Source organism: Apiospora aurea (genome assembly GCF_038362705.1).
Source record: "Apiospora aurea strain CBS 24483 chromosome Unknown utg000007l_segment0_segment0, whole genome shotgun sequence".
Lineage (NCBI taxonomy): Eukaryota > Fungi > Ascomycota > Sordariomycetes > Amphisphaeriales > Apiosporaceae > Apiospora > Apiospora aurea.
Genome location: NW_027117394.1, coordinates 278388 through 296447, shown reverse-complemented (window position 1 = coordinate 296447; position 18060 = coordinate 278388). Strand labels below are relative to the sequence as shown.

The 18060-nt window shown below is 56.7% G+C and overlaps 6 protein-coding genes across 6 annotated transcripts; 2 read left to right on the top strand and 4 right to left on the bottom strand.

Annotated features, from left to right (window-relative positions):
* Positions 1-720: 720 nt before the first annotated feature.
* On the bottom strand, positions 721-2880 carry PG986_010408 (uncharacterized protein; the record flags this gene model as incomplete). The annotated part of the gene is made up of 3 exons (XM_066846630.1): positions 721-1767; positions 1799-2245; positions 2425-2880. 3 exons carry the CDS (start codon positions 2878-2880, stop codon positions 721-723), a joined length of 1950 nt encoding a protein of 649 aa, XP_066696121.1.
* A 629-nt stretch (positions 2881-3509) lies between these two features.
* Positions 3510-5980, top strand: PG986_010407 (family 92 glycoside hydrolase; the record flags this gene model as incomplete). Its single annotated transcript, XM_066846629.1, has 2 exons — positions 3510-5347; positions 5401-5980. 2 exons carry the CDS (start codon positions 3510-3512, stop codon positions 5978-5980), a joined length of 2418 nt encoding a protein of 805 aa, XP_066696120.1.
* A 1142-nt stretch (positions 5981-7122) lies between these two features.
* On the top strand, positions 7123-10029 carry PG986_010406 (uncharacterized protein; the record flags this gene model as incomplete). The annotated part of the gene is made up of 6 exons (XM_066846628.1): positions 7123-7194; positions 7474-7752; positions 7824-8180; positions 8236-8404; positions 9127-9206; positions 9289-10029. The coding sequence occupies 6 exons, from the start codon at positions 7123-7125 to the stop codon at positions 10027-10029; spliced, it is 1698 nt and encodes a 565-aa protein (XP_066696119.1).
* Positions 10030-11455: 1426 nt separating this feature from the next.
* On the bottom strand, positions 11456-13168 carry PG986_010405 (FAD/NAD(P)-binding domain-containing protein; the record flags this gene model as incomplete). The annotated part of the gene is made up of 2 exons (XM_066846627.1): positions 11456-12975; positions 13108-13168. 2 exons carry the CDS (start codon positions 13166-13168, stop codon positions 11456-11458), a joined length of 1581 nt encoding a protein of 526 aa, XP_066696118.1.
* Positions 13169-14789: 1621 nt separating this feature from the next.
* Positions 14790-16005, bottom strand: PG986_010404 (uncharacterized protein; the record flags this gene model as incomplete). The annotated part of the gene is made up of 3 exons (XM_066846626.1): positions 14790-14853; positions 14976-15244; positions 15295-16005. 3 exons carry the CDS (start codon positions 16003-16005, stop codon positions 14790-14792), a joined length of 1044 nt encoding a protein of 347 aa, XP_066696117.1.
* A 1025-nt stretch (positions 16006-17030) lies between these two features.
* On the bottom strand, positions 17031-17667 carry PG986_010403 (uncharacterized protein; the record flags this gene model as incomplete). Its single annotated transcript, XM_066846625.1, has 2 exons — positions 17031-17247; positions 17378-17667. The coding sequence occupies 2 exons, from the start codon at positions 17665-17667 to the stop codon at positions 17031-17033; spliced, it is 507 nt and encodes a 168-aa protein (XP_066696116.1).
* Between the last annotated feature and the right edge of the window lie 393 nt (positions 17668-18060).

The window sequence follows — 18060 nt, the reverse complement described above, 5'->3', positions numbered from 1 at the left end:
CATGACAGGGCTGATGTAGGTTCAGACAGCGGTACGAGCATGAGAACATTGACGATCTGATACAGGGAACAGCGCCATCATCGCAAGCACCGCCTCACTTTATTTCAAGTGGGTCACATACTTTGATACTCCCGGGTATGCCACTGCATATACGATTGTTTTCACGTAAGTTGTCTGAACGATATACCCCATCCTGGACGCACTCGCGGACTGGTGGCTAAATTCTATCTAGCGGCGTCGAGTGTTGCGCCGCTGTGATGGTTGGCTGTGTACCTGCCTTGTCGAGCTTCCACTCCAATGTCACGGCGAATTCCATGTTCTATTCCCGGCTTCGAAGTAAAGTTTCTCGATCGCTCAGGCCACAGCGCTCTAATGAAAGCGATCTGCAACAAATCGGCGCTGGTCACGCAGAAGTATACCAACCGGCCCCTGTCAAACTCATGCCCTACAAAGGTACAGCCGGATATCATAGAGCGGGGAACAATTATGCATGATTCCAGGGAAAGGGGGTTGGTATCTTGGCGACTCAAATAGGATGGCAAAAGGATTTCTTCGATGACTGAGACTTGAGTCTTGATAGCTCGTGTGCGAGTCAGGCTTTGATATTTGACATGAGTGCAGGAATAGCGAGTGTTTGTGAGATCAGTGAACTAGAAGCGAGTTGGATTAGTATTTTCATCAAATTAAAGGTCAACGAGATGTTCCCCATAACTTCTTCGACTAAATAAGCCTGAAGGTTTCGGCAGCCTGCTCAGTTTCGTACCAGGAGCCAACGTCGTCCTTATGAACTGTCTGCAACAACCCTATCCTCTCAAAGACCGTTCGCTCCTCGTTCAAAGGTCTCAGTATCAAACAGACGTGGTGCTGGTAGAACACGAACCCGGTCTTGAGGCAGAACACTGTACATCCTTCCTCCAAGCGCCGCGAGCCCTCAACATCAAGAAAATCATAATCGGCATCCATACAGTACCCGCCGCCAGGTGGTCCTGACGATCCACTGCTGCTGCTGCTGCTGCTCGGATGATACTGCGCAAAGCGATGGCCACTTGCTGATCCCGGAACGGCCGTCCACGACCCTGGAGCGAGGAGCCCGCGCACGGTGATCTCTGCGTGCTTGATGGGCCCGAACTCGTCGGGGCCGGCCAGGTCGACCCGGAAGCTCACGAGTTCGAGCGGGTCGACGGCCGTCGTCGCCTGCAGGGATCCCAGCTGCTGCGACCCGCCCGTGACGGACGCCCACGACCACGACGGGACCGGAGTGGCCGCGGGCCGCGTCGACTTGACTTCGGACGGCACGTACCACAGCAGGTCCTGCACCAGACTCTTCTCCCAGAGGCCCGCCAAGTAGCAGCCCAGGGAGTCCCGGTGCTTCGTCCCGTACTGCCTAGCGATCCCGGCAATCGCCGGCAGGCTGTCCGAGTCATAGGTCAGGCGCATGGTCGAGTACTCGCTGGCCATCTGGCGCCAGCCCGCGCTCGTGTAGTACAGTGCCGGCGCCGCCATGTTGATCCGGTAGGCCCGCTTCCGCGGCCACAGGGTCTGGCCCGCCGCCATGCCGCACTCGCAGTCGCCGTTGCCGCCCGCGCACTCCCACGCCACCTCGTCGCGCGCGAAGTGCACGAAGCGCGGCGACAGCAGCAGCTCCTGGTAGACCCAGCCGCGCGCGAGGAGGGGGAAGTCGGCCAGCTCGGCGGGGTGGGCCAGGGCCGGGAACCGGGGGAGGTGCGCGATGTGCTTGCGGACGACGAGGTCGCGCCGATCAGCGGACTCGGCGGGGGAGACGGGGGAATTTCGGCACGGTGTGGAACAGACCGTCGTCGCCCTGGCTGGCGCTGGTGGCGGCGATGGTGATGTAGGAGCCTTGGTAGATGTTGCACATCTCTGCGGCTTGGGACTTCCAATCCTCCTGATCGTCTTGGATAATGCACAGGGAGTCGATCCATAGGTACTTGAGGCCGAGATACATGGCCACCTCGCCTGCCTCTCGGAAGGTCTTGGGGAGTATATCAGGAGGCACTCTTTCGAGATAGGATGTCAGTGTGAGGCTCGTGGTGCGGCATCTCTCGGTAGATGGGCCCCAACGATGGCTCAGGCACGCATACTTTTCTCGCCCGTTCAAACCCTGTACAAGACGGAAAGCGGCCTGGCCGTTGGCGCCCCTAGACAGCTCCACGACTCGATACGGGAGAGTACCTACTGGTTGTCTGCAATCTTCGTGGGCCGTCTCGCAGTTTTCCAGCCAAGTCTTGATGGCTTCCAGAGACGCTAAAGAGCCTGTATACCTGAGAGCAGCCGCTGAAGGTGAAACCTTGCGTGCCGCCGGATGAACTATGAATTGGGTCAGTCCGTTTCTCTCTTGCTAATACTTATGAGAAAACCGGCAAATGGCGCACAGTATTTGTCACCGGTATATTCGATTCTCACAGAGAACTCCTCTTCCCTGCGTTCTTCATTCTGATCATTTGTCGTCGCTGTCACGCTGACCCTGATCAAGAGGCTGGGATTATATGGCTTCCGATCGCCGACCAGCCATACGAGCGTGCACTGATCCTGCCAGCACTGGTCGTCAAGTGTGACACCGCCGTCGCGCAAATGAGCATCGAGGCATCGCAGGATCGCCGTGCAGCCGACGCAGCCTCTCCCAGAGGATTTCCTGAGCGCGTCGAGCTCTGTTTCCATTTCCACGTAATCGATGTCCTTCCAGGGCAGAAGAACATCGTCGAGCCGTCCCGTTTTCCATCCCTGATCCGGCAGCCCAACCAACTCGATACCTCGACGGGATACTGTGGGCCGGTCTAAGAACGAGGTACCAGCGGGTAGCTTGAAGTAGCAGAGTCCGCAGCTGCGAAAGCTTGGAGCTGACGATACCGTGTTGCCCATGGCCCAGGATCTGTGATGGCATAGGTGGACGTTGTGACGATTTATGACTGATTCGTGGCCCAGGATGGGAATAAAGGCAGACAATTGCGATCCCTCTGAAGCTGGGAAAACGCTGGAACGAGCAGAGGAAGAAGCCAGAGCTGGGCGGGCAGCCGTTTCCAAACAAATCTTTCAGCTGAGGCTCAAAGTGCTGTTCAGCTTTGGCTTGGCATGCCATCATCAGCCACCATGCCTCGCTGCCTATCTGTACGTTGCTGTGGCTGGTCGTGGATGCAACCTTGCAGCTGCAGCTGCAGCAACAGCAGCATTGCCCCGTGACCGATTGACCCGGTGACAGAGGCGGCACAATCAACCGTAACAAGCACATCCTTGCCTTTTTCGGGTTCGTGCCTTCCTTGGATAGGCAGGTAACAAGGTAGCTTTTGCCGCGATTCGCCAACACGATTTGTGTAAACGCTATTCGACGGTTCTGGGAAATGAGAGCCAGGGACAAGAAAAGCATCCGAGGACCATATGACTTGAAGATATGAATCCGTAACAAGCACTTCTGGTCGGAAATCATCCATATTTAAATGCCCGAGCTGATCTTCCCCGAGCTCAGACTGGCAGCTTGAAACGTACTTTCCAAAATGAGAGTTCGAGTGGCGCGACAGCTCGCAATGCCAAATCCAACCCCGCACTCGACCTCACTCCTCCCCCTCCTCCTTTGTTTGCTTTTGCTGGTAGCACACAACGGCGCCACCCTCGCCGTCGATGTCGCCGCCAACGACGATGACATCCTCCGCTTCATCAACCCCCTCATCGGCAGCACCAACGGCGGCAACGTCTTCGCGGGCGCCACGCGCCCCTACGCCCTCGCCAAGCCCGTCGCCAACGTCGACGGCCAGAACACGGGCGGCTTCGCGACCGACGGGTCCAAAGTGACCGGCTTCAGCGCCGTGCACGACTCGGGCACGGGCGGCAACCCCAGCCTCGGCAACTTCCCGCTGTTCCCCCAGGTCTGTCCCTCCTCCAATGACGACGATGGCGTCAACGGCTGCCAGTTCCGCATCGGCGACCGCGCGACGCACTACGTCAACGACAGCGTCGTCGCGGCGCCGGGGCGCTTCGCGGTCGAGCTGGTGTCGGGGGTCAAAGCGGAGATGACGAGCAGCGAGCACGCGGCGCTGTACCGGTTCGCGTTCCCGGCGGGGAAAGGGGACCCGCTCGTGCTGCTCGACTTGACGGATTTGTGGCAGAGCCGGCAGAACGCGTCGGTCAGTGTGGATGCCTCGACGGGCCAGATCAAGGGCAACGGTACCTTCCTTCCCAGCTTCGGCGCCGGGTCCTATGTGATGCACTTCTGCGTGGACTTCCACGACGGCGAGGTCCGCGACAATGGCGTCTGGGTCAACAATCGCGCTGGAACGGAACCAAAGAGCCTATATGTGACTCGTGGTTTCAACTTGTTCTTCGTGGAAGCAGGGGGTTGGATCAGGTTTCAGAACCTCGCCAACAACACGCTCACGGCACGGATGGGGACCAGTTTCATCAGCACCGAGCAAGCTTGCAACCATGCCACCACCGAGATACCCCAGCCTCTGACGGACTTTGACCGCCTGGTGTCGGAGACCCAAGATGCATGGCGCCAGAAGTTGAGTCCCATCACGATCAAGGCAGGAGGAGCAAGCGAGGACTTGCAGAGCAGCTTCTGGAGCGGCATTTACCGCGGAATGATCTCGCCCCAGAACTACACGGGCGAGAATCCCCATTGGGACAGCGGTATCCCCTACTTTGACTCGTACTACTGCATCTGGGACTCCTTCCGCGTGCAGCACCCGCTGCTCACCATCTTGGATCCCGTGGCACAGTCGCAGATGGTCAACAGTTTGTTGGACATCTACAAGCACGAAGGGTGGCTCCCAGACTGTCGTATGAGCCTGTGTTCTGGATGGACCCAGGGCGGCTCGAACGCGGACGTGGTGCTTGTAGACGCCTACGTGAAGAACCTCACGGGTATCAACTGGCAGATCGCGCTCGAAGCCATCATCCAAGACGCCGAGGTCGAGCCCCTGGAGTGGTCCTACCAGGGGCGTGGTGGCTTGCAGAGCTGGAAGGGTCTCAATTACATCCCATATCTCGACTTTGACCCCCTTGGCTTCGGCACCAACTCTCGCAGCGTCTCGAGGACACTTGAGTATGCCTACAATGACTACTGTCTGGCCACATTGGCCCAGGGCCTGGGTAGGGACGACGTCTACGATAAGTATATTCAGCGCAGCACGAACTGGCGCAACATCTGGAAGGAAGACCAGACCTCCGCCATCAAGGGTAACGACACCGGATTCAAGGGGTTCTTCCAGCCCAAGTACATGAATGGGACCTGGGGCTATCAAGATCCTATTGCATGTTCGGCGTTGGCAGACTTCTGCTCGCTGACTACGAACCCAAGCGAGACGTTCGAGGCCAGCATCTGGCAGTACCAATTGTAAGTCCTTGTTCCTTGAGACTCATTAGTGTTCACTACTTGACGTGTTATAGTCTCGTACCCCAGCAGATCTCCACCTTGATCTCCCTGATGGGCGGCGACGAGGAGTTCATCAACCGCCTCGACTTCTTCCACACGTCCGGGCTCGCCGACATCTCCAATGAGCCCGTCTTCTCGACCGTGTACCTATACCACTACGCCGGCCGCCCGGCCCTTTCCACAAAACGCCTGCACACCTACATCCCCTCCAAGTTCCGCAACACCAACGACGGCCTGCCCGGCAACGACGACAGCGGCTCCATGGGCGCGTTCGTGGTGTTCGGCATGATGGGCCTGTTCCCCATCGCGGGCCAGAACGTGTACCTGATCTCGGCGCCCTTCTTCGAGGAGCTGAGCGTGACGCACGACGTCACGGGCAAGACGGCCACGGTCCGCGCGCTCGGATTCGATCCGGGCTATGCCAACGTGTCGATTCAGAGTGTGACGGTCAATGGGAAACCGTGGACGAAGAATTGGATCACGCATGAGCTGTTTACGGAGGGGTGGACGGTGGAGATTACGTTGGGGGCGGAGGAGTCGGATTGGGGGACGAGAGCGGAGGATCGTCCGCCGAGTTGGGTCAGTGGTGGCTGAGGAACTGGGTATTGCAATAGTCTCTCAATTTTATCAATAAATATAGTGTTACGAATGGAATGCTTCGGGTGTAATGCACTACGTCAGGCCTCACTTGTGCAAGCTTGCATATATGATGTAGGTAGTGACATTCAGATAATTTGAAACATTCTGCAGCTTCTCGCCAGCTCCGGGAAGGTGTATGGGTTATTCCCATCTCCAATAGGGTTCAATAGTTGCTTTCGTTGACGATGTTCAGAAATGGGGGATCATCTGGAGCCACCCAGGCACCATGTAGGCGCCGATGGGAAGGCTACGTAAGCTAATAAAAGACTCGACAACAGCGAACAGCCTGGAAAGTGGATAACAGACGCATATACCCACCTCAAACCCGTACAACAACTTCAAGGCAACTATTAAGGGAAACTTTGCGGCATATCTCACACCTGACGATTCTTTCAATATCCATTCACCAATTTCCCGCACCAGCGTGAGCAACGCCAGGAAAATGACGAAACCCGATATCAGAATCGATGCGGATTTCCACATGAACTCCTTCAGCCGCGAAGGAAAGTGGAAGTTCCAAGCTGTACAGTGCAGTCCACCGTAAATCATAGAAAGTGGGATTGCAATGAAAAGAGAAATCTTTCGTTCCCATAGAGCGTCGAAAATCCATGAGACTTTAGGGCCTTCTGTCATCCCCAGGGCAGCAAGCCCAAAGCCAACCCCAAGTGCAGCACATTGATGGGCATCGCAGAGATCATGGGTTGACGCAGCCAAGCTAACATGAGAATGAGAGCCCGTGAAATCCAGGGGTGAAGAGTAATGCGGGAAGTTTGGTACCATTGCTTTTTGACAACGTGTTTCTCAGATTGGGTCACGCTGGATGTCACCTGCAGGTCCCTGTCGACAATCCGCCCAAAGAAGCTGGGAGCCCAAAAGGCTTTCTGCCCGAGTGTCACCTCCTCATGGATGCCAGTGTGAGGAGTTGCCCGTCTCTTTCCACCGGCCGGCAGGCATCCAAACACCCGAGCCAGGCCGTTGAGTGGCCAATAGGATAACTGCCGCGACTTTCTCACGTCAGACGATTATGTCATCATACGACATACAGGGTCTCTCCAAATCTTGGCGAGACCTGATAGGCAGGGTCGGCTTTGATAGCCATGGCTTACTTGATCCCAGCCCTTTTCGGGCTTGGTGCTACCCAAACTATGGCAAAGCAAGTGAGCACCCTGGTTTGTGCTTTGAACCGTCTTCCTTCGCCCGTTTCCCGTCCCTTCTAGAGGAGACTGAGTATTACAATATTGCCTTCGTCGTGTAGTCACGAACGGTGCATATCGACTTTGTTATTTCTCTTGCTCTCTGCGTCCAATCTATGCTTGTATAGAAGTAACATGAAACACTTCTTTGGGCGCCTTGTAGGTGCCCTGTGCGGGAAACGTCCGGGGCCCGCTCCTTCTGCTCCAGGCGATTCCGGACAGGGAGGAGCACTGGTTCCTGATCCCAACGAGTAGACGTCTAGTGGGCTTCAGCAGTTGGCTTCTGGAGGCACAATCCCCCAAGTGGATATTGTCTTTGTCCACGGACTCCGGGGATCCAGCATCGGCACATGGTCGCGACGGGGCATCTGCTGGCCCCGAGACCTTCTCAAAGATGACCTGCCAAATGCACGGGTGTTGACTTTCGGATGGGATACTAGGATCGCAAATGCTACAACCCCAGCTAGCCAAGACAGTCTATTTGGACATGCTGGCACCTTATTGCAGGACCTCCGCCGTTTCCGTGGAGATAATGTAAGCCTTCAAGATAAGAAAGTGAAGGGAGAAATCATTGTACGTTTATGCTTGTGCTTACTACTTCCTAGACGTATCCTGTTATCTTTATTGCTCACAGCCTAGGTGGTCTCCTCGTTAAGCAGATGCTTATCAAGGCCGCCACCTACCAGCGTGATGAGAGGCACGGTTCACTTGGTAATCCCTCCTTATACACCAAGGGCATCGTATTCATGGGGACCCCACATCGCGGGAGCGATGCGCAATCTTATGGCCAATTTTTGGCCAAGATAGCAAGCGCCACTATGCGTCAGCCCAACACCCAGCTTCTGGAGGTCCTACGCCGGGATTCCGCCATCCTCGAGAGCCAGCGCGATGATTTCGTCGGCGTTTCGAAGAAGTTTGACGTGGTATGCTTCCGGGAGGAACTCCCGACAGGTATTGGCCTGGTGAGTTCGGACGTGGCGTGTGCATTCCTGGGACACGCTGACTCGTTGTGCATAGATTGTACCTGCGTGGCCGGCTGTATATGAGGGCGACCGTGTCGAGGCGGATGGTATTCACGCAAATCACAAGGACATGACAAAGTTCTCGAGCGCTCAGGACACCGGGTATCAAAGGGTTCTTCATCATATTCAACTGATGAAAACGAGCTCTGACGCTAGTCAAGCACGTACGTAGAGCCAGCGCAGGAATAACAAACAAGTTCATGAGACTGATAGAGCACGATTAGGAGCCATCACTACAACGACGCTGAGTATGAGAGAGCTTTTTCATCTGTATACATCGCCAAGTGGACTGACCCTGAACCAGAGATCCTAAGCGCATTAGAGTTCGACATCATGCATGAGCGGGAAGAAATGATTGACACCGCATTCAACCGAACATGCGACTGGTTGCTTACGGAGACAAACAAAGCCAATGCACCAGTGGAACGTCTAAAATCTTGGCTTCCCTCGGAGACGGAATCGATGTTCTGGATCAGCGGCAAAGCTGGCTCAGGCAAGTCGACACTGATAAAATTCTTGCACAAAAATATCCGAAAGCTGAACCACGCTTTCATTGACGGCCACACCATTGTCGCTTCCTTCTACTTTTACAATGCTGAGAGCAAACGGTTCGATCTTCAGATGTCGCGCGAGGATATGGTACGAAGCATCATACACCAGTGCCTGAAGCAGGAGAAGACTTGGGTCCGAGATGTTTTCCCCGAGCTTTGCTCCGAAGGAAACCTCGAAGAGATGCCTGATGACTACTTGAAAAGGAGGACTACGAACTGGACCTGGCTGCGTCAGGCGTTCTCCAATCTACTGGATGCGGCGAAAAGATCCAAGCGGAAGATACTTCTACTAATCGACGGACTTGACGAATATCGTATGCTGCACCGCACTGCAGATTACAAGCAAAAAGACCTGGACCTTCTTTACGACAGCAAAAATGACGATGAGCAATGGGGATATAGCACATGGATTCATGTAAGTTCCTTTGGGTATTCTCCATCCCATTCGGCAGTAGCACATATTCTTTGAACTAACCTTTGGCACCGGGTGGCTTCAGGACGGTTATCTTGAATTGATCCACCTGCTCAGTTCTTTCCAAAATAATCCTTATGTTAAAATCTGCGTTACGAGTCGAGAGCTTTCCAGTTTCGAAGACCACTTCTGCGACAAGCTCCGCATTCGGGTCCAAGAACACACAGCAGCTGGCATAATCCACTACTGTCGGATGCGACTCGAGCAACAAACGAGGGGCCGGATAAATTCGACCGCTTTGGATGAATTGAGCAAAGAAGTCAGTGATAAAACCGAGGGAGTGTTCTTGTGGGTACGAATTGTCGTTGACCGCATTGTATACGATAACGGCAGAGGAAAAGACGCTCACCAACTCCGAACGCGGGTCCAGAGCCTCCCTGAAAAGCTAGGTCGCAAGGACGGCCTTTATTGGCACATGATCCAGCAAATACCGGGAGACGAATTGCAGCATGCGTCCAGGATGCTCTACATTATGGTGGAATCAAAGTCCGATGGTAGGGCTGATGGGAGCCGTTGTGTTGACTTGTTCCAGCTCCATTGCGCGGCACAAGCCGTTTCTGGACAACAATCACCACCAGATCCGCCCAATGCCTCCGAACTCCAGAATCTCCGGAGAAACGTCGCCCAAGTCATAACCAGAGATAATGACGACAAAGACGCACTATTTGGTTACATGCGTCAGCTCCAGTCTCACTGCTGCGGCATGCTGGAAACATACATATCCTCTTGTAACGGTTACGACAATCCTGCTGTTTTTTTGGTTTAGGGAAAGTATTCCCTTTTTTGAAGAGTGGTGTAGTGCATCCCTGATTACGACCTATGGGGTCAGGTTCATGCACTCAACCGCACGAGACTGACTCCAAAGAGAGCATTTCAACACGCAGCTCGCCCTAGCCAATAGTGTCCTTCGTGCCCTTAGGGAAAACAGTTATTTACTAGCACGATGGCTGTTAGCAAGGCATGGCTGCGATATCAGGCACCGCATGTTCCCGGACGATGTGGCGAAACACGAGGAGGGGCATTGGCCCGCATTCGAGAATATTAATACGATTGCCCGAACGATCCATGCTGCCCTTGTCGACAATGTTCCCGGGACGACTGTTGTCACGGAAAACCTGGTGGCTTTCTGGGGCCCCGACCTCCCTTCCTTGAAAATCTACAGACCCGAAAGAGGTGGTGGGATCACGAACGGAGACGTCGATCATTTATGTATAGCAGTGATTATCAGGTATAACTCCCATGTGGAATCACGATTGGCTAGATTTGAGATTCGAGATCGTTCCGAAAAAGCAACGAATTTGCTGGCCCAGTCTCTCACTCCCGCGATTCGGTTTCATGACGACGCTCCATCTATATTTACGACATCGGAGCTTGCCAAAGTACTTCTGCAACATGGGGCGTCACTTGGCTGCGATATCACTGTGCCCACTGAAACCCACCCTGGATCAGATGAAGACTATCCACGATGGACAACTTTACCTTTGTGGATTTACATCCTAGGCTCTGCAGCTACCAGCATGCCAGGGTTGCACATTGATAGGGACAAGAGGCACCCTTTTAGAAGTCCTGCAAGTTCCCCATGGATTACACCCGCAAGGTTTTGGTATAAGGGTTTGTTGAGCCCTGACAATATGGGGCGAAGTCCCTCAGAGATCTCACAATTGATTCAACTGATGCTGGACCATGGCATGCGTACGGATTTTGAACTGCAATTCGCACGCAAAATCCGGGAGAACCTTTAACTGCTGTTTAATAAAACAGCTCACCAGGAAGGCGTTGGAGGGTGGCATTGGGCTTCGGATAGTGGTTGGTGGAGGTGGGACGACCTCGGGACACTCAAAGCAATGGAGATAATTTCTGGCTTAATTAGCCGGTGTTCCGAAGAATAAAGAGGACAAGGATATTTCAATTCTCTTATTTCAAAGCCTTATATATTTCCATTTATCATGAGAGGCGAAAGAGACAGATATCTCAAGATGGGCCCCATTGGCTTTCGCAATAACGCGAACCTATGAATCGTGCGGCCGGCCGGATTGATATCTTCGCCAATTATTAGGGCCAGCGGTTTCATCATCAATCGAGCCACGTCACCTAAGTCCAACTGTCGGCAAAGGAACTCGGTTGTCACTGTGTTATGAACAGATCATTCAAGAGCGTTTCATGCTCCGGGAGATCTAACCCCTGAAGACCGTTTAAGCCACCCCAAAGTGCAACCCCTTCGTCACATCCCCCCACATAGCATAAACCAAATCCCGCGGCGGCGCCTCCCTTGGCTTCCAGGGCGCCACGTCCCCATACCGCGGCAGCCTACTATCCGCAGCCTCGCGATAGTTCGACGTCAGATTCCAGAACCGCCGGTCCTGCATCCGCGCCGCGTCCCGCGCGCCCACGCGCGGCGTCGCGGACGTGACTTTGCTCGCTTGCATGTGCCGGTACACCCGCGTCAGGATCCAGGCCGTCGCGTCGGCCCCCGGCGTCCACGAGTTGTCGACGTAGCCGATCATGAAGAAGAGGTTCGGCACGTCGGACAGCATGGCGCTGTGCCAGCAGCGGCGCGTCGACCAGTCGATGGGCGCGCCGCCGTCGACGCGGACGGGGATGCCGCCCATGAAGTCCATGCGCAGGCCCGTCGCCGTGACGATGACGTCGACGTCGTCGAGGGTGGTGGTGGTGGTGGTCTGGTCGGGATTGGCAGCGCCGCCGCCGTCTTTGGCACTGTTGTTGCCGCCGTTGGGGGCGCTGCGGCCGCGGAGCCCTTCGAGCTCGATCCCGCGTTCGGTCACAGTCCGGATCGTCGCCGTGATGACCTCGCACTTGGGCTTGGGCCCGCCGAGAGCCTTCTGCAGGTCCCCGTCGGGCGTCAGACAGACGCGCTGCTGCCAGGGGACGTAGCTGGGCTTGAAGTGGGGATCATGAGAAAACCCCTCGGGCAGGCTCTTGACCACGAGCTTGGTGAACTCCTTCGTGGCGAAGTTGGGGAAGTGCCGGCACATGAGCACCATGAACCACTGGAACGTCATGAACCACCAGCGCTGCCACACGGCCGCGGCGTGGCGCGGCAGCAGCGTCTCGGCCCACGTCTTCGGCCGGCCCACGTTGGGGATCGAGACCACGTACGAGGGACTGCGCTGCAGCATGGTGACGTGCCGCGCCTTTTTCGCCAAGTTCGGGATCAGCGTGATGGCGGTCGCGCCGCTGCCGATGACGACCATGTTCTTGTCGGCGTAGTCGTAGTCCTCGGGCCAGAACTGCGGGTGGATCACTTTTCCTTGGAAGTTCTCGAGCCCCGGCACCTCCGCCTTCAGGGGCTCGTGGTAGTCGTAGTAGCCCGAGCCCAGGACCACGAAGCGCGCGGTCAGACGCTTGGTTTGGCCCTCATGCTCCATCTCGACGGTCCAGGACTGGGTCTTGGACGACCAGTCGAGCGAGAGCACCTTGTGGCGGAAGTGGAGGTACTTGCCCAGGCCGTACTTGTGGATGCAGTCCTTCATGTACGAGACGATCAGGTGGCCCTCGGCGATGGGCGTCGAGGACGGCCACGGCTCCCACGCGAAGCCATAGGTAAACAGGTCCGAGTCGGAGCGGACGCCGGGGTACTTGAACAGGTCCCACGTGCCGCCGACGTCGCCCCGGGCCTCGAACACGGCGATCTTGGCGTCCGGGGTCTCGGTCTGTAGCCTGTAGGCGCAGTTGATGCCCGAAATGCCGGCGCCTGCAGCATCAGTGCATCAGCCAAAGTGAACCGTCAAGGACCTTAACACTTCTTCGGGAAAAGCCCCGATACGTCCCATCACATGTTGCCGCAAGACCACCGTCGGAGCACAGGAGATGCAGTGTAACTTACCGACGGCAATTACATCGTAGTCGAGCTCGGTCGGCGTCTTTTTCTCAATGCTAATCCCCATCTTGAATATGGCCGGGTGCAGTTCGAGCGGCCAGAAGATCTCCCGCGTAGCCGTCGCAGTTGAAATTGGAATCAGGGCTGTCGTTCTCTGTATCTGCGCTACCCCGCTGGTAGATAAGTTTCGATAGTCGATGCGTGTCTCAGTCGTGCCGCCCCTGATGGTTTCGGACGGAGCTCTTGAGCAGATCAGGATCACACCCAACGATGGGAATCGACGCAGGAAGGAGGGAGCCCTTTATTTATGAGAGCTCATGCGTATCCGCCGTATGGGTAATCACATCATCAAATGCTACCCACCATGGACAGCAGCTTTGCCGATCTGGCCACATCATGGAACCCAGGGCTGCCCATCATGTTTGCTTTTTCCCCTCCTCTTGCGCCTCGGTCCACGCTCGCGTAGTCTTCGGGTCGATGCCTCCCAGCTGGTGCCCGCACGTACATATCACAGGGCCCCCACCACCGCCCCCTACAACTATTGCTTAATTACTTGCCGTTTCGGGACAAGCTCTGCCAATGAAGGCCATTCCTCTGACGATGATTGCACCCTTTGTGTGCGGCATGGGACGAGGGGCCGGACGAGTTTTCCTGGTAAGAATTATTTGCCTTATGGGACTTGTTTGCCAAGGGCATGCTGTTCCGGGCTCCTCCCTAACTCTGCGAGACAGCATCATCGACATTCTGCGCCCCTCTGGGCCCCTTGGAGAGTCCGGGGAGGTCGGGGACGCTCCGTGATTCGCTGATCGGCACATCCTTCTTTCCCCGCTTCTGGGGGGGGCTCACTCCGCAAATATTGTGGTGCCCTTTCCCTAAGCGATGGGCAACTGGGTCCCAAGATCCATGGTGCGGGAAAAGCCAATATCAAACTATTTGGCGCAATAATTGGAAAGAATTCCCAGCAACGGGACTGCGGTACAGCAAGGATAGCGCTCCTTCACAAGGAATGTCACTTGGAACTCGTCGGCGATAGCCAATGTGGCAAGTTCACACAGGCAGGCAATGTTTGCTAAAAGCCGTACCGACCTCATCGTATGATGTTTGCCGTTGGAAATAACATATTCATCACCGCAGCCATGAATAGCTTCTCATTGGGACAAGATAAGAACGTTACAATGCTTGTTTGGTGAAAACCAACTGAGCGGCACAGGAAACCGCGCGACCATTGATTGGATCATCATCAAAACAAGGTGTTCCTATGTAATACCAACCCACTAACACGTAATCGTACCGGAGTCTCTCTTGGTACGTCTGGTCAGTGCCGCGTACGGGCCCTACATAGGGTTATACCAAGCAAACAGCCCGCATCATGCTAAGCATACGTTCAGCATCACGCCACCGTTGCCGCCCCCTCGGGTCGGGTTTGCGGAGGCATTGGGGAACTTCAATGTTTGTCAAACTTGCCCCGTGCCAAGCAGTAAGCACTACCCGGATCGGGAAGAAGCACAATTCCCTATGAAAAGATAAATGCCGGCACTTCAGAATAGCCATACGTGTCTAATTACTGCCTTGTAGGGATAACGGGGACAAACTATTGGCCTAGAGCAACAGGTCAGGAGGCACCATCAAGAAAGAACATGACCCAACGACATCACAAACCATCGAAGGGAACCGGCAGCAAACCCACTTCATCCGGAAGCCAGCGTCTTCCTCCGGATGAACTCCCCAATCTTGCCCGTCACCTCGCGCACACTCTCATCCCACCCCAAGTTGTTCCCCACCAGCAGCGTATCGTGCGGCGCCCCCTCCTCGCAGTTGAGCTCGACGTCGTTCCCCTTCCCACCGGCGGCAGTGGCCTCCCGCATCTCCCGTACCCACCGCACCCCTCCACCTCGAGCACCTCCGCGCCCCCGACGTTCACAAACAGCGGCACCGGCGTCACGAACGGGTGTCCCAGCGGCGAGATGTACGGGTCCGACGCCGGCCCGAGGCGCGAGTAGGCCGCCGCGCCCCAGCGCAGGAACGCGGGCGCCAGGATGTCGGTGCCGTAGTGCGGGTTCGACGTGACGACCGCGTCCGGGCCGAGGCACTGCGCGGGCGCGACCCAGGGCGAGAAGAGGACGGCGCTGTGCGGGAGGGGGATCTTGCCAGCAACCGGGGGTGCTCGGCGAGGTAGCGCAGTAAGCCGATGACCAGGTTGCCGCCCGCGCTGTCGCCCGACACGACGACGTTCTTGGCGGATACGCCCAGCTCGCGCACCAGGTACAGGTAGCTCGTCAGCACGTCCTGCAGCGCGCCGGGGAACGGCACGGGATCGGGCCGGCAGGCGAGGCGGTACTGCACCGAGTAGACGCGGCGGACGCCGGCGTGGCGGAGCAGCATGGAGGCGCCGTAGCCCATCTGGTCGATGCGGCCGTCGCCGATAACGAAGGCGCCGCCGTGGACGTGCAGCATCACCATCGACGATGACGATGACGACTTCTGCTTGCCCGTAGTGGTGGTGTCGGGCTTGTGCGTGAAGCAGGTGATGCCCACCGGCGCCGGCGCCACGGCGTCGCTCCTCAGCGGCCCGACGTAGTCGGCCTCAGACGCCGGCCGGGCGACGAGGAACTGCTCCTTCTCCTTGCCCGGCTCCAAGCTCAGCGGCGTCGGCGTCTCCTGGACGGAGGCGCCGTGGATGGAGGCCTTGATGAGCGTCACCATCAGGCTCTGCCGCAGGCTCCATGTCGGCGCCGGCCGGAGGCTCTTGAAGAGGGTCCACTTGAGGATCCAGTAGGGCACACGCACCAGCAGGAGGGTCGCCAGGTAGCACACGTTGTAGATGGAGGACTGGGGCTGTCGCGCGAGCCAGGGCAAGGATGAGAGCGGCTCTGCCACGGTTGCCGAGTTGCTTGGCTTCGCCATCGCGCGTCGTTTTGGTTTCTGTATGCTCAGGTGGTTCACGGGCACTGGAGTCGTTCGCGAGCAGCAGTTTACTCGATGGTTAGTCCTCGTGCAGGAAGGACCGGACGGAATCTGAGACATGGCCATCCTCCCTCCCTACCTCCCTCCCTTCCTTCCTTCCCTCCCTTCTTGCTTGCTTGCTTGCTTGCTTGCTTGCTTCTTCCTGCGCGTATCAGTTCAGCCACGGCACGAAAGCTCTTGGCCTATGCATTCGCTGGCCGCTTTGGCCTATCACAGCGAACAGCCATGATGCAACAGGCAAGGGTGGCTGTCACACAGCATACCAAGGCGGCATGCGGGGTAGACATCACAGGTAGATGAACCAACACCAAGATCTGGGTAGATATCTCTATCACACCCACACCCCATTTGCCTACCCACCATCCCGCATTTCCATTCACAATGCCGAGAGAAGTGCAGAATCTGTTACATATGTAGATGCGGCCGCACCGCGCATGAAAGAACCGGGGAGAAGTAGCATCGTGTCCCCGCTCCGAGGGTCTTCAGGTTCGTCTTGTCATGGAGTTGCAGTGCCCCCCGGCAGTTGAACTGGCCGATCGATCGGGGGATAGAAATATCCCGGCTGCCCGATGGGTCACCATGTATGTAGAGTCCCGTCGCCATGCATCGCGCTGAGGCTCAAGACTGCGGGGTCGCTCGGCGCATGGCCATCCTGCCGTCAGCTATCGTTTCAATGGGCAAGCGGGCTGTCATCGAAGTCCTCGGTGGACTTGCAGTACGACATTGTGCCATTGCCTGACTCCTATTCCCGAGAGTGCTTGTTAGCTGTTCCCACCCACCGGGCTAGCACATCAAGTCTCCGTACACGTGCAGACAAAGGTGACAGACACTACTGCACCACATTCCGAACCCAGTGCAACAGTCGTCAAGTTGAGCAGTCAATTCGCCAACTGTCTCGTCATTACATATTTGATATCATTAATTATCATAATCCCTCCTTCTTTTTTGAGCCAAGCGTGAGTCCTCTAAAACACCCGCGCACCCGCCTCGAGCTGCTTCGCCTCCCGCCTCAGCACGTCGGCGCGGAACTTGCGGTACGCGCTCTCGACGCGGCCCCTGCGGGCGGGGTCGCGCGAGATGAGGCGCGCCGCCGACCAGCTGCCCAGCATGAAGCCCAGCTCGCCGCCGAGGATGGTGCCGCCCAGGCCGAAGAAGAAGTAGGTCGCGATGTCGCCAAGGCGGCTGGGCTGGATGAAGGGCGTGATGTCGGGGACGGGTTCTGTTCGCCGTGACGCCGTCAGTTACCCATACCATTCCATCCATGGCAAAGGAAAGGGTGCGTGCAGAGGGGAACGAAAAGGAAAAGTCTCACCTGTCCTGCCCCCCAGCAAAGACGACGTGCGTCGGCCGCTCCGCCGCGCGGAACGCCCGAAACACGTCGGCGCGGGCCCTCCGCAGGCGCACGGCGGCGTAGACGCCCAGGCCCAGCCCCAGGAGAGTGCCGAGGGTGGCGGGGACGCTGACGCGCCCGGCGGCCTTCTTGAGGCAGTCGCGGTCCGACTCCTCGAGGTCGTGCTGCATGTGCTCGTCGGCCAGGCGGGCGAACTCGGCGTGGCGGGGGTCCCGGCGCAGGGCCGCGAAGGGGGTGCTGTTGGTCGACATGGTGTCGATGTTGGGCGACACGTATCGATGGTCGGTTTCGGTAGGTGTGTGTAGTCGTGCGCCTGCGAGTCTGAGACGTACCTGTGCGGGTGTTTGAACGCTGATACTGCCTGGGGATTGGATATGCAGTGTTCTAGACAGGCGAGACGAACTTCTGAATCGTTTAAAACGAAGAGCAATTGACAATGATTGGGTGACGATCTTGTTGGTCACAGCAAGCCTACGTCAAGGTTTCCTGTGTGACGAGGAGACGCGGTGCTGGGATCATCACGATGACATCATCGACGCCGATTGATGGCTCCGGCAAAACCCAAAGGACTTGTTCCTCCTGCTCGGTCCCCAATGGCGCCCATTGAAACGACCGCAATCGACACAGGCTACTGCGACGGAGCC